This window comes from Herpailurus yagouaroundi, unplaced genomic scaffold (assembly GCF_014898765.1).
Source record: "Herpailurus yagouaroundi ecotype Mexico unplaced genomic scaffold, PumYag 192, whole genome shotgun sequence".
In the NCBI taxonomy this organism is placed as follows: Eukaryota; Metazoa; Chordata; class Mammalia; order Carnivora; family Felidae; genus Herpailurus; species Herpailurus yagouaroundi.
The window spans coordinates 19598007-19625711 of NW_024412423.1; the positions used below are offsets into that span (position 1 = coordinate 19598007).

Genomic DNA, 27705 nt, shown 5'->3' on the forward strand with positions numbered 1-27705 from the left:
GAGACTTATGGAGTAACATCTGTGAAAGAGAAAGGGAAGGGGGCAGGAGGAGGCAGTCTGACTATGGTAGGGGTCTTGGTCCTGAGGAAGAAGTGGGTGGGAAGATCCTCCAACCGTGTTGCAGCGTGGAGAAGGTCTCAGCCAGCCCAGGGAATGGTTCCAATGCAGAGATGATTGCCCATGAGATGAGTCACACTCTGGGTAGAAATAGGTCCTAGCATCCCTGCCTTAATCTGCCATTGGCTGGGAGGTTCCCAGGAGAAAATGTGACCTTGACCCAAATGGTTTGGCAGATCCTGAAGTTGCAAGCTGCCACTCTGTCCATGCCCTCCAGGAACTGCAGCCTGCCTTTTATTTCCTGCTCCCCAGACCCCCTGCTCTGGCACCACTGTCCTGACTACTTGCCACACACCACACAACCAGCTGTCCATAACCCTCCCACTCCCCACCCCAACCCTGACCTTTGTTCACCTTGTTCTTTCTGCCTGGAATGCCACTTCTCCCCAGTTATACTTCTCAAAATGTGTTTTCAAAGCCCAGCTTAAATGTTACCCCTCTGGGTCACCTTCCTTGATCGCCCCATGCAGAGTCAATTGTTCCTTGCACCTGTGGTGCTATTTGTAGGTCAATACTTCCCAAGCTGGCGTATTCTTAGCCACGCTTTTCTCAAAATCTTGCCCCCTCAAACCTCAAAACCCACCACAGTGTAGGTACACAGCAAATATTGACTGAAATATTGACCTGTCCCTCAAAGCACCTCGACGCTGTGGACTCCACCGCCTGGAAGGGTTGGAAGCACACAGTCCGTGGTCAATAAATGTTGAATTGTCTGGGCTTCATATGGGCAGGGTGAGGTGGGCAGAGGGTTTTGGGGAGAGGGTGTTTACTGTCATTGGGTATCACCTAAGTGTGGCACCAAGCCAGAGTTTCAAAACTAGAGCACATCTTCCTCTGTTCATATATTCCTCCATGACTTGGAAAGACCCCAAATTTTTTAAGTCATCATTTTATTGCCTCGGTCGACAGATGGGAACTTTTGGGGGGCTTCCCTTTTTAAACCACATTTTTAGGAGTTGGGATTTTGCATTTCTTCATCGCTCGTTCTCCTTATGGGTGTAAGAAGAAATTAAAGAACTCCTCTGGGAGGGGACCTGTGGGAAATGGCTAAGGATCTCTGGGGTGGGCATAGTTGGGCTAACATCAGAGCTTGGCAGGGATGAGGGTGGGTGGAGAGAACAGAGGAAGAACTGCTGGCCCAGACTCTCTACACACTTTAGATGTCCCTTGGCCACTGTCCCTTATCTGAAGGAGGCTGTGGCTGGGGTGGCCACACCCTCCACTCTTCCCTGGGCTTCTCCTCAGGACACCCTCTACAGTTTTCTTATCAGGGCGAGGGCCATGCGCCTCTGTCTTCTCTATTACTGTGTTCAGTGCAAGTATCAGCAAGGAGGGTTCTAGGCTGAGGCCTTGGCTGTTGGTGATGATTTGGCAGTGGTTGGGAATTCTTAGAGCTTTGTAGTGTGAGGAGGCCAGTTGTAAGGTCAAAGTCCTTATCTCTGGGTTCACAGGCTTATCTTCTGGGGTTGGACCCACCCTCTCTCCTAAGTGGTATCAAATTGTGCATTTGGTGGGCACATAATTCTCATCAAATTCTTTTTTTACCAGTGAAGTTTATGATCCAAACCACTGCTTTAAACCAAAGAAGAATAGCTTTAAAAAAAAAAAAAAAAAAAGGGGGGGGGGGGGAGCATGTTTTCCTACAAAAGTCAGATTCTAGTTGGATGATTGGCCCTGAGTAATGTAGACACCAGGGTGATTCCAGAAGGAAGCCCAGACCATCACCTTCACACTGTGATTGTCATCCAGCAGCTTTGCATCCCCCTTAGAATCATAATTCAGAATTTGTGGTTTAGGGACCATAGAGATTCTGTTGGCACAAATCTAGAGAGCTGAACCTCTGAGAGTTGGACCAAGTGGTCTGACGCTCACCTCCAAGAGGACAACCCAGAGACAGAGCAGACCCTGCAACTGTGTGGAGGGGAGAAGGGAGCCATGTAGAGCCTGAATATGTAGGCATGTAGGCCTGGAATATCTATGAGAATAGAATATTGCTAGGCTTTTAAATGAATTCCAGTATACTCATTCTAAACATCCCTACAAACCTGAGTTCTGGGCAGATTCTGGTCTCCAGGGTAATGGTTGTGATGTTCCCAGTAACTGTCAGGGGTGTTCGGGGCATAGCAGCCAACAATGAAGGGAAAGCAAAACAGAAAAGGGGGAAAGTGCATGAAAAGAAACTTCTCAAAGTAGAGTAAAATATTGAACTAGGTTACAAAAGCACAGAGCTAGAACATGACAGCCTCTCTGATTTTGACAGCCCCTCTACTTTATTTTTTAAGTCCTGGCCACAGTTACAAAGAAGGAGCCGTATCTGTGGAGACTTCCCAAGGGTTACGTAAACGGTTTGGATGGTTATATATTTTTTTAAACAACAGTTTCTGAAAACACTGAAAAAAAATCCCACTTATTTAACAGTCTGATGTCTGAGCCAGCCCCGGGAGTCCCTGGGAGACCTTACAGAATCACTTCCTCCTGACTATAGTGGGGGCAGGGCCTTGGCTACATCAGGAAGCTCATTGAGAGACCAGAGGAGCAAGAGCCGGATCTTCAGATTGTTCCTCATAAGGACAGCTCTGTCTTGTCACCAGCGGAGAGTGAGGACCCAGGATGCAGCAGACATAGGGCTTCTGGGGACATGGCCTTTTTAGGAGGGCACATGTGCTCCAGGCCACTCTGCCCACTTGAGATCTGGTATGATGATAGAGACAGGGTTCCTGGGCCCCTAAGTCATGGTGGGAATCCTCTCTTCTTTGTTAAGGTCTTAGGAACCTCAGTGGCCTCAAGGGTTTCTCAGATCTGAGGGGCTGGGTCTCATCTGAGAAATGCTTGTGTCTTTGGACACATCCTAGTCACTAACTCCTGTCTTCACTCCAGTAGCCTCTGAAAAGTATCTAGACTACTGGTATCTAGAAAAAAGTATCTAGAAAAACTGGTTGTATGCACCAGTGGGAGTGGCTTAAAGGAAGCAAGAAGGTCCTCGTGCTTCGTTGTCATCCTCCCCCCACTCAAATGTTAACTATACCTCACGTTTGCCATTAGAAATATATTTTCACTTAAGTATTCTTCTTCCCAAGATGTTATTTTGGAAGTGCAGTTAGCTAAAGATGCGTAACTCATTAATGCAAATTAGCTTTATTAAACCAATGCTTTCTATTTAAAGAGGTCCTGGTCCAGTGGTTCTTAGTCTTTTTGAGGTCACACAGCCCTTCCAGAATTAAAGGAAATAGATGTACAAACATCCAGAATTTTACATACCATTTGGGGATCTCAAGGACCCCTTGATTGACCCTGCTCTGGAGTTCTGAGTTTTGTCAGAGGGTGGTACATGGGAAGAGGTGGTGGGGAGGGGTGGGGAACAGGTGCAAACAAGGAACCTGGGTGCTGCTAGAGATCACTTGTGGTTTTCCCCAAGGCTAGTAATGTGGACAAGTTAGAAATGAATGTCTGTCACCCAGCTGTGGTCCCTGCCCTGCCCTAGAGAGAAGGTATGCTTCTGTCAGCCATGGTGTTGGGGACTTGTGCACCACTTCTGTCAGCTCCCAAGGCCGTGTGCAGTATATCTCCATTGAGCTGGATGGGGAGAAAGCCGTCCCAGGGACTCTAGAGCTGGCTTTCTCCTAGAGGTCACAGAAGGTGGCTTGTGTCCATCTGTTGAGCTGGGGTCCTCTTGACAAGGTGACAGGGGCCACACTAACCTTCTACTGCCACCCCCCAGCAGAAGTGGGGGCTTGATCACTCCAGACTATATATTATAACCTTGACTCTGAGATCTGTTTTATTTTCTTTGGGGAAGTCAGTTTTACAAATCAGCTTGTGATTCCCTGGGTATTGTTCTGTTCAAACTAGGGGAAACATGGGGAAAGTTTTTGGATCAAGACTTCATTCGAAAGCATCACAGGGGATTTTGGAAGTGATGCAGCATAGCGAAACAGGCATAGTGATCATTTGTAGTCCCGTGCCTGTTATGTGAAGCTCCTCATGCTGTGGTGACTCAAGGAGGCAGAATTTCCCCTTCTTGAGCCAGCTGGACAAGTGTCAACACTTCTGTCTTTGCAAGCTCTGGCACAGAGGAGGAGGAGCAGGGCCTGGATTAAGGGAAGTCTGCAGGGACTGGGGGATTGGGTCCAGTTTAACACACATGAAATTAGGTGGTCCTTCTCTTGGGCCAGTCAGCCAGGTTCCCCCTACCCCACAGAGCCATCTGCAACACCTGGCATGGCACCCCATCCAAACTGGACACCAGCACATGTTTGTTAAACTGATCAGAGACTCACCTCTCACCTCCATCCCGTCCCAGAACAAATCCCAGGCTTTGCACGTCACACTCAAGCGGGCATACCCTCATGATCAGAACCAGTTTTTCCCACACTCACAGTCAGACTTTCTCCATTACTTCTTTGTGTTTTCTAGTATTAGTGATTGTTGGTATTATTTCTGTGTCCACTGGATTTCTTGATATTAAAATAAAGATTTCTTAAACAGGATACACGAAGTGCTAGTCATAGATGAAGTGTATGATAAATTGACCTTTCATGAACTTTTGTTCATCAAAAATTACCAGTGAAAGAGTGAAAAGGCATGTCACAGACTGATATTTTCAGTAATGTACCTGACAGAGGACTTATATTTAGAATGTAAAAATAATTCCAGCAAGTCAATCAGAAAAAAGACAAAATAGGCAAAAGTCTGGATCAGCAACATCTTAAAACTGCATATGTATATAGTCAATAAGCAAATTAAAATTTATAAGATATGCTATATACCGACCCAAAGGACTGAGACTTAAGATTGATAATACCAAATATTGGCAGACCCTCATATACTCCTGGCAGAAATATCATGTGGTAAAATGTGTAGCAGTACCTACGAAAGCTGGGATTATACCCATTTCATAAACTATCGATTTTGCTTCGCGTGTACACTCAAGAGGAGTGAATGCATGTGTCCACCAGTGTCTGTAGTATTTTTATTCACAGAAGTCCCAAAGTGGAAACAGCGCAAATCTTCATCAGTCATGGAATGGAGAAATAAATTTTGTCATACCCATACAATGAAACACATCAGAGCAATTTAAAAAAAGAACAATGATGAAACAGAACAACATAGATGAATCTCACAGGCATGTTGAACGAAATCAGCCAGACATCAGAAAAGGGTGTATTATATGATTTGGTCCTCCTGAAGGATAGGACCACACTTTTCATCTCTGAAACCCCAGTGCCTGGCACAGTTCTTGTCACATATAGCCGGCTCTCATGTGATGTTTGTTGACAGGGTGAGTGAAGTAAGGCCCTTACTCCTAAAGGTGCCTTCAGAGTAACGTTTGTATATGCATGAGAGTGGAATCCATCTGGGAGGCAGTTAACAAATGCTCACAATTTGCTGTAAAATGAGGCAGAAAACACCTGCTGTAAAGAGGAGCAAAACTGAAGCCCTTTCACGAGAATGAGGAGGGGAATGGCAGAGGAGCTGTGTGTTCTGGGAAGAGACACTCACAGGTGCTGGGGGACTAGGAGGGCTTCCTGAAAGGGATAGTATTGTGCTGAACTTTAAAAGTGGGTTGAGATGACAAGAGGCAGAAGAGTCCTGGGAAGGGCAGCCCAGGCTCAGGGAGTCCCATAACCAGGTAGTTCTTGAGCCTCAGTGCGAGTCAGAATTGCCTGGAGGCCTTGTGAAATCCCAGGTGGCTAGACCCCATCCCAAAGACTCTGACTGAGCAGGTCTGGGGCAGGGCCTGAGACTTTGCATTTCTAACAAGTGCCAGGTGATGTGGATGCTGCTGGTCTAGAAGCCACACTTTGAGAACCACTGACTTAAGCAAAGCCAGCTGGTCAAGCCAGTTGCACCACACCTGAGCCACAGTATTAAGTAAGCCAATGGAAAGATGGCAGCGGGGTGTGAACAGGTATAGTGGGCCGTGACCCTGGAGGCTGAGGAATTTAGATGTAACTCTGTACGCTTAATTTAAGGCCAGCCACATGGATGGACATGTGTAATGACCGGTTTCTGGGATGTCCCTGTTTCAGGGTGTGGGTACCCTCAGCATGAAGCTTAAAGCTATACAGATTTGTGTGTGATAGATTCATACCGCATTTGGCCTTGTAGAGGCCATCTACAAGCTCTGAGCAGAGCACATCTACAGAGGGAGATTCTGTTTACACTGATGGGCAAACAAGGATTGAAAAAAGGCCTCATTTTATTTTCAATTTTTTAATTGTATTTTTTAAATTTAATTCCAGTATGTTTAACATACGGTATTGTATTAGTTTCAGGTGTACAATATAGTGATTCAACACTTTTGTGTATCACTCCGCGAGTCCTCATCACAGTGAGTTCCCTCCTTAATCCCCATCACCCATTTCACCCATCCCCCCACCCACCTCCCCTCTGTTAACCACTATTTTGTTCTTTAGAGTTAAGAGTCTGTTTCTTGGTTTGTCTCTCTTGCTCTTTTTTTGTTCCCTTTGCTTGTTTGTATTTTTTCTTAAATTCCACATATGAGTGAAATCATGTTTTTTGTCTTTCTCTGACTGACTTATTTTGCTTAGCACGATACTGTTTGGCTCCATCCATGACATCACAAATGGCAGATTTCATTCTTTTGTATGGCTGGATAATATACATATATATACATATGTATACATATATATATACACACACACACATATATATATGTATACATATGTGTATACATATATACATATATGCATATACATACATATATACATATATGCATAAATACATACATATACATATACATATACATATACATATACATATACATATATGTACATACATATACATATATATATGCACCATATCTTTACCTATTCATCTATTGGTGGACACTTGGGCTGCTTCCATAATTTGGCTATTGTAAATAATGCTCCTGTAAACATAGGGGTGCATGTGTCCCTTTGAATTAGTGTTTTTGTGTTTTGGGGGTACATACTCAGTAGTGTGATTACTGGATAGTAGGGTAGTTCTATCTCTAACTTTTTGAGGAACCACAGTGGCTGAGGATTCCCCTTTTCCACATCCTCACCAACACTTGTTTCTTGTGTTTTTTATTTTAGCCATTCTGACAGGTGTGGGGTGAGATCTCATTGTAAGTTTCATTTGCATTTCCCTGATGATAGGGGATGTTGAGCGTCTTTTCATGTGTCTCTTGGCTATGTGGATGCAAAAAGACATCATTTCAAACATGCAGCAGCAAGAGTATAGCCATCTGGTACATGCACGCTATGGTAATGGCAGGTGGAAAAAGAATCTGCTGATCTGACCATTCAGGCAAAAGTATCAGTTTTACTCTCAATAAAGAGATACTTGCTCTAGACTTTTCTTTCTTGTGGCCCACAGCCCTCCCAAATTCCCGAGGACAAAGATGTCACACCACATACCCAGTCCATTTCTATTGCCAGAGAGATACCTAGATCCTGGAGGTTTCCCCCAAAAGGTCTCTCTGTGGCTGAAGAAGGGAGAGATAGTCACTTGGGTGCAGTTTGGGGAGGTAGGTCAACTCTTAATGCCTCAGGTGAAGAGTCCCTGACCCTCCCCAGGGTTGTCCCTTTCAGGACACCAGACCAGTCGGACAGGCCCTTTCCTGGATGACCCTAGCATGAAAAGCAGATGCCATCTGTCATCTTGGGTACTGGCTTCCAGTTATACCTCCAATAAATTACATTAAGTGACTACCAGCTCTCTGCAAAGCAATCTACTGGGTGTGGTAGAGACACAGATGAATCAGCCACAGACCTGCCCTCGAGAAACACACAGTTTAATACGGGGAGGGAGACAGAGAGAGAGAGTGGCCATTCCCAGTATTAAAAACCCTTCTTCCTGGTTTCTTGTTTCCTCCCCTTCATATCCCTGGCCTAGGTCTAGCCACTTCCTCTCCCTCACTTGCCAGCATTGGAGGCTGGGCCCTGTCACCATTCACCAGGATTCTGGGGTCACAGAGATGAGTAAATCAAGATTTGGTCCGGTGGGGAGCCTTTCCTGCCCCACAGCTGGGGATAGGGTAGCTCTGAGCAGGTGCCCTGCAGCCACTCCCCCTGCTGTGGGGGCCATGACCCTCAAGCTCTGGGCTGAGGAAACCCAAACCCCCTTCCTGGCTGGGTTCCACATTGATAAAGGGAACCTGGGAACCCCTGCATTTTCATCAGCCTGTCCCAGACCAGTCAAATCACAGGTCTTTGGGGGTTGCAGCTGCAGCTCACATGATTATCCACAGGAAGATGAGATGGGGCTCAGACGAATGTCAGTGCCCTGCTGATTTCCCAAGTACCTCCTTTTTCTTGGAGTCCTGCCTGCCTTTTCCCTCAGGGACATGGAAACTGGTTTGCTTCTTCCTCACTACCCCCATCCCCAACTCCCATTTACAAGAGAATCACATAGAAGAGAGCAGGGACCTGGAAATCAGAACCAGATTTAGATCTTACTCTGCAAAGCACCTAATCTTTCTGAACCTCAGTTTCCTTAAATGTAGAATGGTGGGGGCGCCTGGGTAGCTCAATTGGTTGGGCGTCTGACTTCGGCTCAGGTCAAGATCTCACACTCTGCGAGTTTGAGCCTTGCATCGAGCTCTATGCTGACAGCTCAGAGCCTGGAGCCTGCTTCCAATTGTGTGTCTCCCTCTCTCTCTGCCCCTCCCCTGCTCATGCCCTGTCTCTCTCTGTCTCAAAAATAAATAAAAACATTAAAAAAATTCTATTTTAAATGTAGAATGGTGATAACAACCTTGCTTACTTCATAGTATTATTCAGAGGCGCAGAGGATACGGAAGCAAAATTCTTGTCCTTTTAGCTGCCCTGAACCCTAACAAGGGAGTTGGACAAGCAGACACACACAGTGCAATATGTACCAGACCAGAGGCTTGTCTGGGCAGCAAATAGTGAGCAGAGTGGAGGCAAGCTAATTTTATCTAGTAAGGGGAAATGGCAGGGCTTCCTGTCCATGCCATGGGATGTGGGGTATGGAAGCAAGTTTCCCGAGCTTTGGACTGGTGTTTGTTGAATACCAGACACTATATTATTTTACCCATGTTTTATTTAGTCCTCACAACAACCCTATTAGATAGGTTTTATAGATAAGCAAACTGAGGCTTAGAAAGGATCATGCATTGGGGCCCCTGGGTGGCTTAGTCAGTTGAGCATCCGACCTTTGATTTTGGCTCAGGTCATGATCCCAGGGTTGTGGGATGGAGCTCTGCATCAGCCTCTGTTCTGAGCATGGAGCCTGCTTAAGATTCTCTCTCTGTCTTGCTCTGCCCTCTCCTCGGCTCACTCTTTTTCTCAAATTAAACAACAAAAAAGAATCATGCATTGCCTTGGCATAGTATTTATTGAACATCTACTAGTTGTGTTGCAGATATAACAGTACACAAAACAGACTCAAGTCCCCCACTTATGGAGCTTGCATTCCATAGGTAAAGTCACTTACCCAAAATGAGACTGGAATGTGCCAGAGCTGGGATTCAAACCCAGGTCTGGTGGCCTCCTGGGCTTGTTCTTTTCCCACCTTACCCCCGCAACTCACTGCTCCTCAGGACACTCCTCTCATACGGGGCATAGACTGCCCCTGCCAGCCCTTCTGGGGAATTCAAGGGTTCAGGAGCAAGGCTAGGTCAGAGATAGGAGAGGAGCTGCCATTTCTGTAGAACCTTCTGTGTTCCAAGCCTTCCCTGGCAGCCCCCCCCCCACCCCCAAAGAAAGGCTGAATGCCTGATCTCTTGGATATTTTCCCCAGGGAGGGATGGAAAGGGGAGCTTCCCCAAGGGGATTTCAAGGGAAGGCGGGAGTGCTCTTTATGCTTGCATCAGAAGGAGACACCCTCTTCTTGGCTCAGGTGGGGAATCCCTCTGTTTTGCACTGGGTTTAAGAGAGGCCTATTGTTTTCCTATTGTTCAGGCCCTCTAGGGAGGAAAACTCAGGACCAGGGTATATCTGAGGATTGCATCAGCTTTTGGCATCTGAGTGAGCTCTGGCTCCTTGGTACTTGGCTCAGCTCTGCCCTTCGACTGTCCTCAGCTTCAGGCTGCTTCCTGATGCCATGAGACCCATGACACTCCCACTGGCCAGTGATGGTTTCTTTTAACCCAAGAAAATAATCAGTGATTTGCAAACCTAGTCCACTAAGGGAGGGAAAAAAAGATGCAAGATTATTTACTATAGCATTTACTCCTAGTAGCAGTCACTTGGAAATGATCTAAATGGCTGGTGTTTGGGGTTTAAATAAAGTATGGCAAAAGTATGCATTCAATGGAATGCTGTATAGCCTTTAAAAATCATCATGTAGGGTCTCCTGGATGGCTCAGTCAGTTGAGCGTCTGACTTCGGCTAAAATCATGATCTAGCAGTTCCCAAGCTTGAGCCCCCAAGTCTGGCTGGAGCCTGCTTCGGATTCTGTGTCTCCCTCTCTCTCTGCCCCTCCCCTGCTCACGCTCTGTCTCTCTGTCTCTCTCTCAAAAATAAATAAACATTAAAAAATTTTTAAGAATCATCATGTAGAAGATTAAATGACATCAGAAGAGTGCTTATAATAGTTTTAGTCAAAATTCGTAACTGAAACAGTGTACCCAGAACAGAATGGACAACCTGATCTCATTTTTAAACACTATATGTAGGGGCGCCTGGGTGGCGCAGTCGGTTAAGCGTCCGACTTCAGCCAGGTCACGATCTCGCGGTCCGTGAGTTCGAGCCCCGCGTCGGGCTCTGGGCTGATGGCTCAGAGCCTGGAGCCTGTTTCCGATTCTGTGTCTCCCTCTCTCTCTGCCCCTCGCCCGTTCATGCTCTGTCTCTCTCTGTCCCAAAAATAAATAAACGTTAAAAATAAAAAAATAAAAAAAATAAACACTATATGTATGTATGCATAGAAAACTGTCTATAAGGATGCATACCAAGTGTGAAGAGTAGTTATCTCTGGGTGGTAGGATTGTAAGTGATTTTTTTTTTCCTCTTTTCAATATTTTCCAATTCCTTCAGTGAAAATGCATGTCTTTTGTAATTATGGAGCGAAAATCCCACAGTATATATTAGAGAAGAGAAAGAGAATGTCTCCTTTTGGCCCTGTGCTTAGATGACCACAGGCCCCAGCCAGCTCTGGGAGATCTGAAAGCCCAAGAAGAGTAGGGTAGGGGCCAGCTTGAGAACTAGCTGGGTGCCATCTCCCAGAGAGGCTGCCTGACCACACAGTCTGGCTGAAGGAGGCCCCTCCCATGCTTTCTCCCCCTCTCACACCCATTTTATTGTCTTCATTGTATTTGTCCACATCTGAAATGACCTGCCTGTGCATCTGTCTCTTGAGTGATTATCTCCACCACCACAAAGCAAGCTCCATGAGACCAGGGACGCTGCCTATCCTGTTCCCTTTGACTTCCCATCAGCACCAGGGGCCCAATTGAGATCTTGGTTTGTAAGTGGCAGAGGGCATACTCAGCAGCCCCAAGCTGTGGACATTGATCTTAAAGCCACAGGTGACAGTAAGAAAATGGGAACTACTTCATGTAATTTTGGAAAAAGGCAGATAGGTGGCTCACGGGGCCAGAACTGGAGGAAGCTCAGTGACCTGGAGAACCTGGTTCAGCTTGGTGACCATGGCTGCCACTGACACGTGTTGGGGGAGTGTGGCTTTGTGCGTTATATTTTATAAACTAGTGGAGTGAAGGTAGAAGCAATTTATCTGATCATCACTTACCCCTTTGCTTTCCAGTCTCCTGCTGCTGCCAGCTCACTCTGTCCTTCAGGCTGATGACTTCAGCTCTTCTCTTTTGAGCCTGTTGCAGTCAGGTTCCCATCCCAAAACCATTCCACTGAATCTGCCCTCGACCAGGATCAACTGTGACCCTATGATGCTAAATCCAAGGATTAATTCTGTGACTTGACCTATCACAATGGATTGCTCCATCCTCCTTGAAACCCTTTCTCCTGGTTTCTCTCCTACTGTACTTGCTACTCCTTCTCAGTCTTTTTTGCTGAATAATTGAATGGGACTCATTCCTTAGACTGACCGTTTCCCTACTGACAGTCACCCCCTTGGTGATCTCATCCTGGGTCATTGCTTTAAAGAGCTATGTGATGAGTATTTGCAAGTCTTCATTTTGGGCCTGGATCTCTCCCCTGAACTCATATATCCAACCTGCCCACAGGGCTCTCCAACTGTCTAAAAGGCATCTCCTACTTAACATGTCCAAAACCAAGTTCCTTATCTTCCCCCAAACGTGCTCCATCACTAGGCTTCTGCAAGGCAGATAATGGCAATTCTGGACTCCCATTTGCTCAGGCCAAAAATCTCAGAGCCCTATCTGAATTCTTTATTTCCAATCTACTTCTAATCCATGAGCAATTCCTGTTGGCTCTACTCAATAGAATCTGATCATATCTGAATACCTCCATGCTGCCTCTCTAGTCCAAGTTATCGGTGTCTCTTGCCACAATTTCTGCAATAACCTCCTAACTGGTTGGTTCTACCTGTGCTGCCCAGTTTATTCTCAACACAGCATCCAGAGTGGCATTGTTAAAATGTGAGTCACATCATTGCAATTCTCTGTGTAAACTCTCCAGTGGCTCCCATCTGAGTCAAAGCTCAAGATCATTAAAGGGCCTTCTTTTAGTGCCCTACATGTTCAGAGCTTTGCTGCCTCTCTGATTCTCTTTCTTACTTCCCCTTCACTCACTCTCCTCTGGCCACCTCACCCTTTCCCACTGATCTGTACCATGTCAGGCAGGCTCTCACATCTGGACTTTTGTACATGCTGTTCCCTCCACTTGGAAATCTTCTTTCCTATTAAATGTCAGGGTCCTTGCCCTCATTTCTTTCAGGTCTTTGGTCATAATTCACCTTCCCTGGCCATACTGTTTAGAATTTGGTGCACTTTCCCACCTGCTCCATAGCTCCCTTCCCCTTCTCTGCTCTATTCTTCCTCCAGAGCACTTTCCTCTCCTGACTACTATATATTATATATATATATATATTTTTTCTTTCTTTGGTTGTTGATCTCCCCTAGTAGACTGAAAGCTCTCTGAGGGCAGGGTTTTTATCTGTTTTGTCTCCTGCTGTGTCTCCAGGGCCTGAAAACAGTGCCTGGCATATAGTTGGTGTCGAATAAATATCCGATGAATGGATATATGACTAAAAATACATGAAAGGATGACTTACTGTTTATAAAAGGCCTTTGAGACAAGGTAGAAAGATCACTGAGTTTCCTGCTGGCATAGGAGCATTAATAGACTCAGTGTGAAAGAAATGCCCCAAGTGGAGAATGCCCCTCTGTGGAAATCATGATGCCTGTGTTTGACCTGGGCCAGCGTGCAGCCAGCTCACACCTCAGTGGCTTCCGAAGAACTCACCACAGATGAGCACACCCCACTTCATTTCCACCCAGGCCTCTTTTACCCCAAGGCCTGCCCTCAGCGCACTGCCTCAATCATTTACTTTCCTTTTTTTTCCAGGTGCCAGGGTTTGCAGCCTATTGGAGTAAAACAACATCAAGGTAAGAGAACAGTAAGACTGTGTCTCTTTTGGGACTTCCCAACTTAAAGGGTCTTGGAAGATATTCAAGGAAGACTAGAGTATTGAAAGTGTTGGCAGCTGGGTAACACAGGGGACTCATGTTGACTTCCTGGGTAGAGCGTGGGCACCGGGGACGGTGAGTCCAGCTCAGTGTTGAGCTGTGAATCATCAGAGGTGGCTGCAAGGTCTTTAGACCCAAGAAGACCTCCCCCAAACCAGTCATTTGTGCCCACAGCCTGGCTCTCCTGCTCTGCTTTCCTTACCTCCCTCCAGGCCTCTGTCCTTCATCCCTCGCTCTTCTGCCAAACCTACTGAAGTCGGGGTGTCCTGGGTTTTTGTTTTTGTTTTTGTTTTTTTCAGCAAGGATGGTTTAGGTCTAGATCCAGAGAAATATAGGATGCTTCCTGCGTAGGAGTTATCTGATTCTGTGTTAAATGTGGTCTAAATTTCAAAGAATGAAAACACTCAGTAAATAATGGATGGTAGGGAAATGTGTACCAATGTGTGTGTACTGCTGACTTGATTCAAAAAGGGGCTTTTTAAAACCAGTGTTAAAAATGTGTCCAGGCTTTGACCAGGCAATTCTACTTTTTGGAATTTATCCTAGGAAAATAATCACAGTTGTGCAAAGGTATATATGCAAAGGTTATATATTTATAACCACATTGTTTTATAATAGAAAAAAAAAAAAAGAGAAAGAAACATTGGAAAGCCCAAGAAAAAGGAATTGGTCCTTTAAAACCTGGCACATCCACACAAGGGCACATCATGCAGCAGAACGACCTAGGTGTATACTTACTGGCAAGAAAGACATTTGCATATATTGCTAAGTAAAGGGAAAAAAAAGGAAAAAGAAAAAATGAATAAAGCTTACAAAACATGCAAGGCAAGTGGCTTGGGACTCAGGCTGGAGGGTTGAAATCCAGATCAGTCTCTTAACCCGTGTGGGAACTCAGGCAAGTGATGTGATCTCCCTGAGCCTCTACTACCTGCCAGTAAAATGGGCATCATAACATGGTTGCAAGAACTGGATGGGAGTAACACATCTAAAGGCCTCAGCACAGGGTCCGGCCTGGGTTGAGGGCTCAGCAGCTGGGTACCCAGATGAGATGTGAACCAGTAATATTTCTGCCAGTGTATAAGCCTGGAAACATTCTGGAAATTCATAGACAAGTAATGGTTTTATTTGGCTGGTAGAATTGTGGGTGATTTTTAATATTTTCTTATTTTTCTACAAGGAATACTTGTTACTTATTTAACAATGAGGTAATTTTTAAAAGAAGTAACAATGGGAAAGATTAAAAGAAAAAAAAAAAAAACAAACCCTGCCTTGCTTTGGGCAGGCAAGCCAGCTGAGCAGCCCCTGGGGCAAAGCCCTGAAGGAATGAAGGAGAGGCAGGAAGGAGAGGGAAGGGGGAGGGAGGTGGGTGAAGGAAAGAACAAAAAGGACCCTTAGACCTGATGGCTAGTGCCCAAGGAGATGTACCTCAGAGTTAAGATTCAAACCCTACAGGCATGTTCCCCACTTTGACAGCTCCTGGGGAGGTCCTGGTAGGAGATACGGTGACTCAAGTCCCATCTGCCCCATGAGATGATGAGGAGTGTGTGCAGCCACCTCTGGCAGCTGAGCACATGACAGGAGGGGCCCTGGGCCTTCAGAAACCCAGCATATTGTCCACATCCAGAGTAGGAGAGACCGGAAATCCTAGTGAATTCCTAAATTCCTAAAAGGATGACTAGCTCCCCTTTCCTTTGGCAGCCTGGCAGGATCCACGCTCAAGAGCAGGATTTCCCAAGCAAATACAGCCTGCTGGGAAAGGGAGCCAGTGACTGGTGACCCCCAAAGATTTACTTGCCAGCTCCTATCCCCACCCCCACCCACATCAATGAGGTGCCAATTTATTCAGCATTTCTTGGGGCAGGGATCATCCACCTAAGTGAATTCTCCAAGTAATCAAACTCAGTCCCATCACGTTGCAATGTTTAATTAATTTGTTTTATCAAAATCATGCATGCATATGGTTTATATATCAACAGTACAGGAAGCTTGTAATAAGGATTGCCTCCTTACCTTTCTTGGTGCTTCTCTCTCTCTAGAGAAGCCTCTTTCTACTCTTCATTAGTTCCTATTTCTGTTCATACTGTTATTTCTTGATTTGCCAATTTTAGACATCTGTTGACTTCTTGTGGGAGACAAAAATTAAGCTTTCCTACAAAGCTGCTTCCAGTTCTCCTCCCTCCATCTCCCAGTAAGAAGATAACATGATTTTTGGTTGACTCAGTGGTGACTGCAGACACATTATTTGCTGCTGAACTAAGTGGTGTGTTATGTGTCCTTGAGGTCTCGGGGGAAGATATCTTATATCTTTGATAATTTTCTCCCCTTTATTTTACCTGTTGGTAAACTGCTAACTGCTGTTACCAGTTGGTAAACTGGTAAACTGGTAAATTGGTAACTGGATTACTCTTCTGATATTCTTATATTTTTTATTTCCCTTCCCTTTGCCTTTTGGGTCTACTTTCTTGGGAAACTTTACTTGACTTTATCCTCCAACCATTCTGCTGATTTTGTCTTAATTGTGGCCTTCATATTTTTAATATACAAATATTCATGTTTTCTGTGCCTTTTTTCATAATATCACATTCTTGTTCTATAGATATGCTATTGCCCTCTTATCTCTCTGAAGGAGTTATTTCTTTTTCTTTTGTTTATTTGTTTTGTTTTATTTTTAAAAAAATTTTTTTTTCAACGTTTATTTATTTTTGGGACAGAGAGAGACAGAGCATGAACGGGGGAGAGGCAGAGAGGGAGACACAGAATCGGAAACAGGCTCGAGGCTCTGAGCCATCAGCCCAGAGCCTGACGCGGGGCTCGAACTCATGGACCGCGAGATTGTGACCTGGCTGAAGTCGGACGCTCAACCAACTGTGCCACCCAGGCGCCCCCTTTTTTTTTTTTATTTTTTTTCCAACATTTATTTATTTTTGGGACAGAGAGAGACAGAGCATGAACGGGGGAGGGGCAGAGAGAGAGGGAGACACAGAATCGGAAACAGGCTCCAGGCTCTGAGCCATCAGCCCAGAGCCTGACGCGGGGCTCGAACTCACAGACCGCGAGATCGTGACCTGGCTGAAGTCGGACGCTCAACCGACTGCGCCACCCAGGCGCCCCTGTTTTGTTTTAATATTCTTCTTTTCTCTTTGTTGCCTTTATATCCACCTAGCTACTTTTTGTTTGTTTGTTTTCTCTCTTTCATGTTGGAGGCTTTCCTCAAATGTCACATGTCGTGGCTGCCTGTTAATATTTATGAATGATGCAATAAAAAGTATGAATCAAACTGTGTTTGGGAACAACCTATCAGCTGGGGCTTTGCTATAGGTAGCAAGCCAGCCTTTTCGTTAGCAAGCCAGCCTTTTCGTTAACAAGCCTCAAAATGCCACACTCTTCTCTGAAGCTAGGTTTCTCGATCTTGGTGCTGTTGATATTTTAGGACAAACAATTCCTTATTGTCAGGGGCTCTTGGGCACTGTCGAGTGTTTAACAGTATCCCTGAACTCTACGTCCAGATGCCAGTAGCAGCCTCCCTTCATGGAGTTGTGATAACCAAAAATGTCTGTCAACATTGCCAGATGTCACCTGGGGCCCAGATCACCCCTTTGAGAACCACTACTTGAGCCATTCTGCTTTTCAAGAGAAGCACTCTGACTCCTTGTTCCCGTTACTTATTACTGCATAACAAATCACCCCAGAACTTAGTAGCATCAACAACAGCCGTTTTGTTATTCTGCAAGTCAGAAATTCAGAAAAGGCACAGCTCTTCTCTGCTGCACCACGTCTGGGGCCCTGGTTAGGATGACTGAAATGACTGGAGGCTTGCGTAGCTGGGATTTAGAACAGCTGGGGCTGAAAGATCCACTTTCAAGATGGTTCTCCACTTGGCAGGGATAGCGGGAAGCCTGGACTCAGCTGGGACTGGTGACTGGGGAGACTGCACATGGCCTCTCTAGCATCCAGCCTGGGAGTTGGGCCTCTTATGTGGTAGCTCAGGGCTCCAGTGTGAATGCTCCAGCCAGCAACATGGGCGCTGCATGGCTTTCTGCTGCCTGGCCTTGGAAGTCACATGGCATCACTTCCACTGTAGTCACAAGACTACATAGATTCAGGGAAGGAGACTGACACCCACTTCTCAGAGGAAGATGTGTCAGAAAAATTTGCAGCCATGTTTGAAATTCGCCACACTCCAGAATGGGGTGATATATGCCTGGGGCACGGTGCAGTGTGAAGAGTAGGGACATTGACTCTCACCCTTCATTCTCCAGACTTTCCCCTCATCCCCCATTTGCAGCCTTGTGTTCATCTGCCATCTCTTCTGCCTGAGCCTCTCCTGTTCAGGGTCTTCAGTCACCTGCTATGTGGGATGGAGTGTGAGGTGGGATCTAGGAGGATATCCCTGGTTCCTTACCCCACTGCTTCCTATACCTGACCACCACCATCATAATACTTAATTTCTCTCAAGTGTGAGTTGCTCCAGGGTTCTGAGGGTGAAGGGGCTTGCCTCCTGGCAACATCCCCTTCTGCAGTCCCTAGGAGACCAGCTTCCTCCACCTACTTTCTGCCTTTCTGGAGTGTGCTAAAATCTTATCCATTGATGTCTCTTTTACCATTCTCTTTGCACTTGAAGGGTTATATCTTTCTTTTCTTTTTTAAATTTATATCTAATTTATTTTTTAAGTTCTTATTTAAATCCCAGTTAACATACAGTGTAAAATTATTTTCAGGTGTACAATATAGCGATTCAACACTGCCATACCTCACCTGGTGCTCATCATGACAAGTGCATTCCTAATGCCCATTGCCTATTTCACCCATTCCCCCCACTATACCATTTTATTTCTTGACTGGCATTTTAGCAGCTCTTCAGGAGAGAAAGAAGATTAGGACATGTGACTGACCTGACGTGTTAACTGTAAGCCCTGTTGTACTTCTTTTGGAATGAGATACATCTCTACCTTGTGTTATCATCTTCCCTGCCCTGAAAGCTCTGTTCAGTAGTGCAGTGACCACATTCAACCCTTTGCTGGTAATTCAGAGTCATGTTTATAAACATACATGTGTACCTTGGAATTATTAGGCTATGTAAGAGCAAGTTGTCCCTCCATGATAGGGACCAGGATCACTGCATTTAAATCCCTTGAACCCTTTTTGTGGTCATCTCTGTCTCGGGCTGTCTCTTGTCCCATTTATTTATGGTGAGAATGCCACATTACAGCACATTAAGTTCTAATCAACTGTTTTTCAGTGGCTAAACCTGATGACAGTGCACGGGATCCCTGGCCCCACCCATTTTCTACCCTTCCCCACACCTTGCAGGATTTGACCTTTGTGGAATTTATCAACCAGTGCTTCCAGTTGGGTTTGGCCAATAGAAAGTCCCTGCAGGACCCTGGAGGATAATGTTAGGTGCTTTAGGATACTTTATCCCATTCACCTTACTTGCTAGGCCTCAGTCTGCAGGGTCTGTGTGCTTCACCCTTCAGGCACAACCCCTGTGGCAGCCCTCCCCTCCAGGCTTGTCTAGGTTCCTGTAACCACTCCCTTGCCCTCCTCCCTTCAGGTAGGAGGTAACAGCTCCCCCACTGGTGTTGGCTCCAGGGTGCTTCTCTTTCCCTTGTCCTTTGCCTCAGTTCTGCTCACCTTGTCCTTCTTTAAGGTCCCCTCTGTTACCTGTGCAGTGTGTATCTGTTTCCCACTGGGACTCTGACCATACAGAAACTTTTTCTGATTTGCTTCTAAAATAAGAACAGTCCCTGAATGAGCCCTGCAAGATCCTCTTAGGTGTTCTTCGTATGAGCTTTGTGACCTCTCTGGACTACTCAGGAATTTTAAAAATACACTTTCTAGGTTTTTGACTGTAATGCATGGTAGAGGGTACTGTGTTAGTGACTTCTCCATATGGGGAAATATTACTTACTGGAGTATTTTGAGAAGGAAGATAAGTATGTAAATAAAAGGAAACCAGGAGAGAGATTTTTATGACTTTTAGAAATTATATGGCTGACTGGAAAATATCAACAGTTTCAGAAAATGAAGAAATACCTTCCTGAATAACAGATTCTTGCTGGATCTTTAAGGTCAAGTGTATATTCAGGGGACATCCGGGCCATGTCTGGATGGGATTCCCTTAGATCTGACATTAGGAGTGCCTTAGATCACTAAGCCCACTAAGCCTGTGTGCTTCCAGGTCAGTAGCCTCTTTGATGCTTTTACTGTGAGGGTATTACGTGCTTGTTTATCCCCTGGGATGAGTATAGTGAAGCCCAAAGAGGCCCACGGCCTAGGCCCCAGTCATACCTCATGCCCAGGAGTGCCCCAGAGCCCAGCCACCCTTCAGCTACCCCTGAGATCAGCCTGCACGGCTCTGCTGCTGGAGTGCTCTCTGGATTCTCTTGCCTCCTCCCTCCCCTGGCCTAGTCAAACCTTAGTTTTGTTTAATTTCTACAGACCATTGAAGCATAGGTAACTCTAGGGAAAAATTAGAATCAAGAACTCTTCCTGGCCACCCATTTCCTGAAACACAGAAAGGAAACATTTCATAAAAGCTTTGTAAAGTAGACAAAAGGAAGGGGTAGGGGCACTCTGGCAGGCAGGGCTGGCCATGTGGCCTCTCACAGATGAGGGAGGTGAGATGGCACATGGGGGCTGAGGTCTCAGCCAGGGGCAGCACAGGCACAGCCCCTGGCCCCGTGTCTCTCTGGCCACTCCAGCAGAGCCATTGATCCTCTGCCCTCCTGGGCCAGGAGAAAACACCTGGGGGCATCCCCCCCATTTCCCATGCGGGAGACTGAAGCCAGAGAAGTGGAGAGTTACAGCTTCAGTGGAGAGACACTCATATCTTTACACCCTGGCTTCCTTATTCATGCCTCTTTCACTTCTAGGGATTTTTTTTTTTTTTTTTTTTTTTAATTTGGGGAGTAGGGACTGGGCAGTTGGAGATAGATTTCTTTGTTCCTAACTTGGCTACCTCCATTGATGTAGCCTTTATCAGTTTAACTTGTCCTTTTTCATCCCACACCACTCTGTGTCCCTCTGCCAAATGCAGTCAGCCGAGGCCCCCCAGCGTCCTGCCTGGCTGAGTTGCAAGAGGCCCCAGGCCCCTTCCTGTTCACTCCTGCTCTGTAGACACGATGCTATGGGGCAGACATGCAGGGACATGGACAGAAGAGGCAGACCATGGCTGGATGGTGGAGGGCCGGGGGGTCTGGGGGAAGCTTCTGAGGCCTTTCTGCGCTGTCCTTCTCACAGCAGAAGGTTCATGGTCCAGGTACTGGGATGGGGCCCAGGTGTAGTATGTAAGCCTGTGTCTTGTCTTTTCCTGTCCAGGCTGCCCATTGTTGACCAGAGTGTGCTGGAGGTGGCCATTGCTAGGGTGGCTGCCTCTAACCACAAAGAGAGGAAGGAAAATTCTCAGCCTGGGCACTTGAACCAAGTCCTCAGCAAGATGTTGCAAGTTCCTAATCTGGACCCCAAGGCCAGGGAGTTTAGGCATCGTCTGGAACCCAGACTGTTACCCACAAACGTAGACATTCAGGGGACCTACTCCCACCCCCCACGACACCAGAGCCTCAGCAGTGTCTCTGGCCTGGGTAATAGTCCCTGGGAAGTCCAGCTGCCACCTCTCTATGAATGACCCTGTAGCAGCTGTGCTGATAAGCCACTTCTCTAGGGGCAGAGCTGAGGTCCACCTTGATGTCATTACACACCATTACAAACTGATGCAACCCGCTTTCAACAGACACTGCCAGGGAAGAAACACCTTACAACAGCATGCCGCAATACTTCCTCCGCTCGTGCAGGAGGCTTGCTCCCATCAGCAAAGATGGACTCTTTGAACCCCAGTATCTCACTCCACCAGCCTGGACAGTGCCTTTTGTCAGGAGCATTCCAAACCTTTGAGTGGATCTCCTTTTCCCAAGAAACCAAACCAGTGGCTTTCAATCCTGGCTGCACATTACACTCATCTAGGATATAAAAAATATTGATGCCTGGGCCTCACTCTCACCCCAAAGATACCAACTAAAGTGATCTGAGTTAAGAAAAAAAAAATCTAAGTGTGTATTGAAGGGTAACATATACAACAACACAAAACCTAAGTATAGATCTAAGTGAATTTTCGCAAAGTGAACTTTCCCAGAGTAACAAGCATCCGGATCAAGAAGCACAACCTCACCAGCATCCCCTGGTGCCCCATGGGGTCGCCACCATTCTGACTTCTGATGGTGGAAATGAGTCTTGCCTGTTTTCAAGGTTTATATTATATAAATGGAATCATAAAGTACATGGACTTTTGTGTCTGGATTCTTCCACTCAACATTATGCTTATGAGATTCACCCAAGCTGTGTTTATGGTTGCCATAGTTCGTTTGTTCTCGTTGCTGTACAGTATTCCACCATATGGATATTCCCCAATTCATCTATCCGTTTTACTATCGATGGATATTTGGGTGTTTGGATTGTTGTTTGGGGTTTGGGGTTATTATGACTGCTACTGCTATGAGCGTTCCTATGGTGTCTTTTGGAGCACATTTGTGTGCATATTTAGTGGAAGTGCTAAGCAAGTCTGGATACAAATGTGTTCAACTTCAGTACCTTATGCCAAATAATTTTCCAGAGTGTCTGTACCCGTTCACACTCCCTCCAGCAATGTCTGAGAGTTCTGGTTGCTTCACATCTTTGCCGGCAATTGGTACTTTATATCTCTTTCGTGTTAGCCATTCTGGTGGGTGTGTAATGATATTGCGGTGTGGTTTTAATTTGCATTTTCCTGATGACTAATACAGTTGAGCACTTTTTCATATGTTTATTAGACATTTACATCCCCTCTTTGCAAAGTGCCTGTTGAAGTATTTGGACATGAACATTTGTAAGAAGCTCCTCAGGTGGTTCCTATGTGCAGCCAAGGTTGAAAACCATTGAACTAAACCACAAGTTGGTATCTGCTGTTCTGTTTCTCGATGTCCTGCCTTTGAACTTAAGAGTATTTTGGATCTGAGGGGACCTCATGGACATGGGTAAAGATAACCTTCACCCCCTATACCAAGATGGGCCTACCAGGAAGAAGCAAGAGATTGGAGCTGGAGTTTAGGCAGTTGCAAATCTTTGGGAATATAGCCTCCACTTCAGAAGAGCCCAGAGACAGCCATTGGTGTCCACAGCTGCCACAGACATTTCCTGACCACAAAAATGATCCCTTGCTGATACCCCCAGAGCCCCAGGCAATCATGTGGAGGAAGTGGAGGGGCCACATGCCAGGTACTTCCCAGTTTCTGGGCCAGTATGAACAGGACACAGCTCATGTGGGGGTTGTGGTCAAGCTGGAGACAGTGGAGCATGTGTTCTGGGGGCCTGGGTGGGGCTGAGGGAGGCCTTCCATCTGTGGCCTTTCTCCTGGGTGAAAGGGCAGCTAGCTAGTGAGGCCCTCCCACATGGGTCCCAGCCTGGCCAGGTCTTGAATTCTGTGCACTTACATCTAGGTCCCGGTTGTTGCTTCTCTCATCTGTAATGATCTCGTCTGTCCTCTGTTGCCCACCTTGCGGCCCTGCTCCAGGACCTTCCCTGGCCACCCCACCCCTATGGACCCCTCACTCTTCTGAGCTTCAGCTGCACTTAGAGTGAGACCATACAGTGTGGCTCCTAATTACATACTGCCTTGTATTGGGTCCCTGTTGCATCATCTGTGTTCATTTTATCCTCCCCTCTGGACTGCAGTTTCATCCCAAGGACTGCTGGGCACTTCTCTCTGGCTCCCAACAGTGGGTAGAGTGGCATTTGGTAACTCAGTGACAACAACCTCCAACTTGAAAAGGACGATGCAGTAAAGATGCAGACCACACACAGAGTCAGCATTTTCCTTCCCTCAGACTGGGGTTGTGCAGGTGGCAAGCAGAGCTGCCCTGTGTGGGCTTTGTGTTGGCACATGTGCCCCATTTCTGGTAGGCGAGGAGCTCTGTGCAGTGAGTCTGGAGTTGGAGCACCAGCAGGGGACTGGGCTGCTGGTGCCTGCCTGGGTGTGCATAAAGGCCCCTCAGGCAGAGGGGTTCTGAACACCCAGATGGAATTCACCATGGTGTCTGGAGCTTGGGAAACAGGGGGCAGGGGACAGTCTCATCAGTACCCGTTTGTGTGCTCTTTGAAAAGAGCATGGTCCACCTTCTGTTGACTGAAGTCCTGCCAGCTATGTGACATGAAAAGAGGGACAAGGAAGCATGTGGGCAAAGTTGACATTTTGGAGGCTGGTGAGCACAGAACCAACTCTGGGCTCTTGGTTGTGGCATGTTCCATGGATTCAGGCCCATCTTGGAAATTGCTCTGGACATAGAGCCTTTCATGTCTGATAGTCCAAGTACAGATGCCGGTGTTCCCTTGGAATATGGAATAAATGGTGGTCTGCACTAACCAGCCACCAGAGTTCTATCTGAAACCTGGAATAGTACCAGGAAGAACTCTCTCTGGCAGCGTGTGAGAGTTCCAATTGCTTCACATCCTTGCCAACAACTGGCTTGTTCTGTCTTTGGCCATCTGAGTCTCATAAAAAGAGAGACTCCTCTCCTTCCACTGAGTATGCCTCCCAGCCTCTCCACTTTCACCAGAGCCTCTCCCAGCAATTATGCCCTTTAGTTCTTTCAAGTCTGGGTCTTCAAACTCTCCTACACTGGCTGCCTTCGTGCAGTATTTGATATGCTTCCACCAGCATTGTCTGTGTAATGCTTCCCTCCACCCCTTTCCCCACGGAGTACAGCCATGCTGTCTGCCTCTCACAGCCGAGATCTCGAATGAGACTTCTCCTCTCTCCTCCCCCTTCCCAACACTTATTCAGCAAGTATTCATTTTACACCTGCCTGTGCTGGGCACACACAGTAGGGTTCAACAGGGAATAAGACTACCTGGCCTTATTCTCATGAAGCTTACAGCTGAGGAGGGAAAACAGACATAAATTATTAACAAGTGTTTGTGTAATGGCCATTGTGATAAGTGCTGCCATAGCCCGACAGCCCTAGCCAGGTCCTTTCTGCACTTGAGCACCTGCAAATGTCTCCTTGTCCTTTGAGGCACAGCTCACATGTAACCCCATCAATGCCACCTTCCCAACCCTTCATCACACAGCAGCATGGCCCTTTCAGCCCAGAACAGCCTTGGTTATAACTGTTCTGCACAGAGGCTGAAATCCAAGGATGGAAACCTGATCACCTCAGAGCCCCCTGCCCGGCACACAGCCCAGAGCATGGAAGGTGCTCAGTAGATGAATGCAAGTCCTGGGTGATGAATGCAAGACTGGGCCAAGGTGTGTGAACATCTCCATGGAGTGAGAATCATTGCTTGCTTGCCTTTTTTTTTTTTAATAGACTTTTGTGGGGTGACTGGGTAGCTGAGTCAGTTGAGCATCTGACTTCAGCTCAGGTCATAATCTCACAGTTTGTGGGTTCTAGCCCCATGTCAGGCTCTGTGCTGACAGTTCAGAGCCTGGAGCCTGCTTCAGATTTTATGTCTCCCTCTCTCTCTCTACCCTCCCCCACTTGTGTACTTGCTCCCTCTCTCTCTCTTTATCTCTCTCAAAAATAAATAAATAAGCATTTAAAAAATAAAAAAATTAAAATAGACTTTGTTTCTTTTTATCATTATAAAAGTAATTTGGGTTAGGTCACAATAATGTGAATTTACTTAAGAAAACTGAACTGTACCCTTACAAATGGTTAAGATGCTAAAATTTATGTTATGTGTATTTATTTCACCACAATTTCAAAGAATACATACAATGCAAAGAATAAGTATAGACAAGGAGAATAAGGGAGAAAGGTCCATATTATCAAGAAATAAAGGACAAAGGATTTGATTCAGACAGAAATGGATTTAAAAATGAGCAGTTTGAATTAGGGAAATGCACATCAAAACCGTAGTGAGGTATGACTTCACACCCTTCAGGATGGCTATTATCAAAAAAATAGAAAATAATTATTGACAAGGCTGTGGAGAAATTAGAACTCTTGTGCATTGCTGATGGAAATTTAAAATGGTGTAGTTGCTGTGGAAAATAGTATAGTGTTTCCTGAAAAAATTAAACAGAATTACTTTAAGATCCAGCAGTTCCAAGTCTGGATATGTACCCAAAAGGACTGAAAGCAAGAACTCAAAAAGATATTTTTATACCCATGTTCCTATAAGTATTATTCACGATAACCCCAAAGTGAAAACAATCTAAATGCCCATTGACAGATGAATGGATAAACACAATGTAGTCTATACACAAAATGGAATATTATTCAGCTTTAAAAAGAAATGAGATTCTGTCACATGCTACAGCATGGATGAACCTTGAAAACATTATGCTAAGAAGTGAAATAAGCCAGGGGTGCCTGGGTGGCTCAGTCAGTTTGGCAGCTGACTCTTGATCTTGGCTCAGGTCATGATCTCACATTTTGTGAGTTTGAGCCTCACGTTGGGGTCTATGCCAATAGTGGAGAGCCTGCTTGGGATTCTCCCTCTCCCTATCTCTCTGCCCCTCCCTCACTCATGCTCTCTCTCTCAAAAATAAATGAATAAACTTTAAAAAATAAAAAGTGAAATAAGCCAGACACAAAAGGACAAATATTATATTTGTCCCTCATTTATGAGAGGTAGCTAGAGTAGTCAAATGCATAGAGATATAAAGTAAAATGGTGGTTGCCAACGGCTGCTGGCTGGAGGGGAATATGGAATTAGTTTAATGAGTTTGGTATTTATGTTGAGGATGACAAAAAAATTCTGGAGCTGAATGGTAGTGATGGCTGCATGACAGTGTGAATACACTTAATGCCATTAAATCACACACTTAATAATGGTTAAAATGGTAAATTTTATGGATGTTTTACTACATCAAAAAATAATTTGGGTGTATTATGAACATTTTAGAAACTGTTGGTAAGCACCAGGGGAAAAAACTTAGGTCTTACCTGCTAGAGACAGCCACTGTTAAAATTGAGGTGTGTACCTTTCTATTCCTTTCTTCTTCTCTCTCTGTCTCTCAGAAAAAAAAAAAAAAAAGTATCTATCTATCTATCTATCTATCTATCTATCTATCTATCATCTTTGAAGACCACATCCAACCTATAGGAAGTCTCCTTCTCACATCTATTTCTCAACTCTTCTCAACTTCCTCCCTTTGAGCCACCCAGGACAAGTCTATCCCTGTTCTGGACGTCAGTTCTTTGAGCAATTTCTCACACCTGATTTCACCCTCCTGTACCTCCAGGGTGACACTTCTCTGAAAATGCCCATTTCCCCTGTGTATCTGAAAATGTGGTACCAGAGTGGGACTGGTTATGTGTTGGAAGGGGTTGGAGAGAATAGTGTGTGCCTCTCCCACCTTCTCAAATTCCACACATCTTATAATTTTTTTTAATGTTTTTTTAAATTTATTTTGGAGAGAGAGAGAGAGACAGAGTACTAGCAGGGGAGGGGCAGAGAGAGAGAGAGGGAGACACAGAATCTGAAGCAGGCTCCAGACTCCAAGCTGTCAGCACAGAGCCCGACAGGGGGCTCGAACCCACAAACCGTGAGATCATGACCTGAGCCAAAGTTGGATGCTTAACATACTGAGCCACCCAGGCGCCCCTCCACACATCTTAGGTAGCTCCACGTGAGCCAGTTGGCTTCTTGTACAATGCACTTGTTGTGGCTCCTGTGAAAGCCACTGATTACTAAACCCCTGAGTCTGTTGGTCCAGGCTGCACTTGGTCCAGGTCCCCATGCTCTGTCTTCTTGTCCTTGCTTTTGGGACCTGGTGCTGGGCATCATATTTTCCCTCTTGATTCTAGCCACTCGATCTGGCTTGTGCAGCCTGCCAGGAGCCTGTGACCCCGTGCCCCAAAGAGCAGATCCTCCCTTTCCACTGTGAGGGAGCTGTGAGAGGAGTCGAAGGCCCCACAGCCTCTGACCCCTGCTGGGCCCTGGGGAGGAGCAGCTGCTTCCTGTCTTCCTCCCATGAGAAGTGGGCCTCCTTCTCCATCCCAGGCACCACTGTGCCCTGCAGACCCACAAGTCAG

General features: G+C 46.0%; 1 protein-coding gene across 1 annotated transcript in view; it reads left to right on the plus strand.

Annotated features, from left to right (window-relative positions):
* Positions 1 to 16349, plus strand: part of LOC121010850 (translation initiation factor IF-2-like) — a 44330-nt gene extending 27981 nt beyond the window's left edge. The window contains exons 3-4 of the mRNA XM_040444726.1: positions 13569 to 13609; positions 15389 to 16349. Coding sequence (XP_040300660.1) covers positions 13569 to 13609; positions 15389 to 15459 — 112 coding nt within the window. The 3' untranslated portion in view covers positions 15460 to 16349. The remainder of the gene's footprint in view (positions 1 to 13568; positions 13610 to 15388) is intronic.
* Positions 16350 to 27705: the final 11356 nt, after the last annotated feature.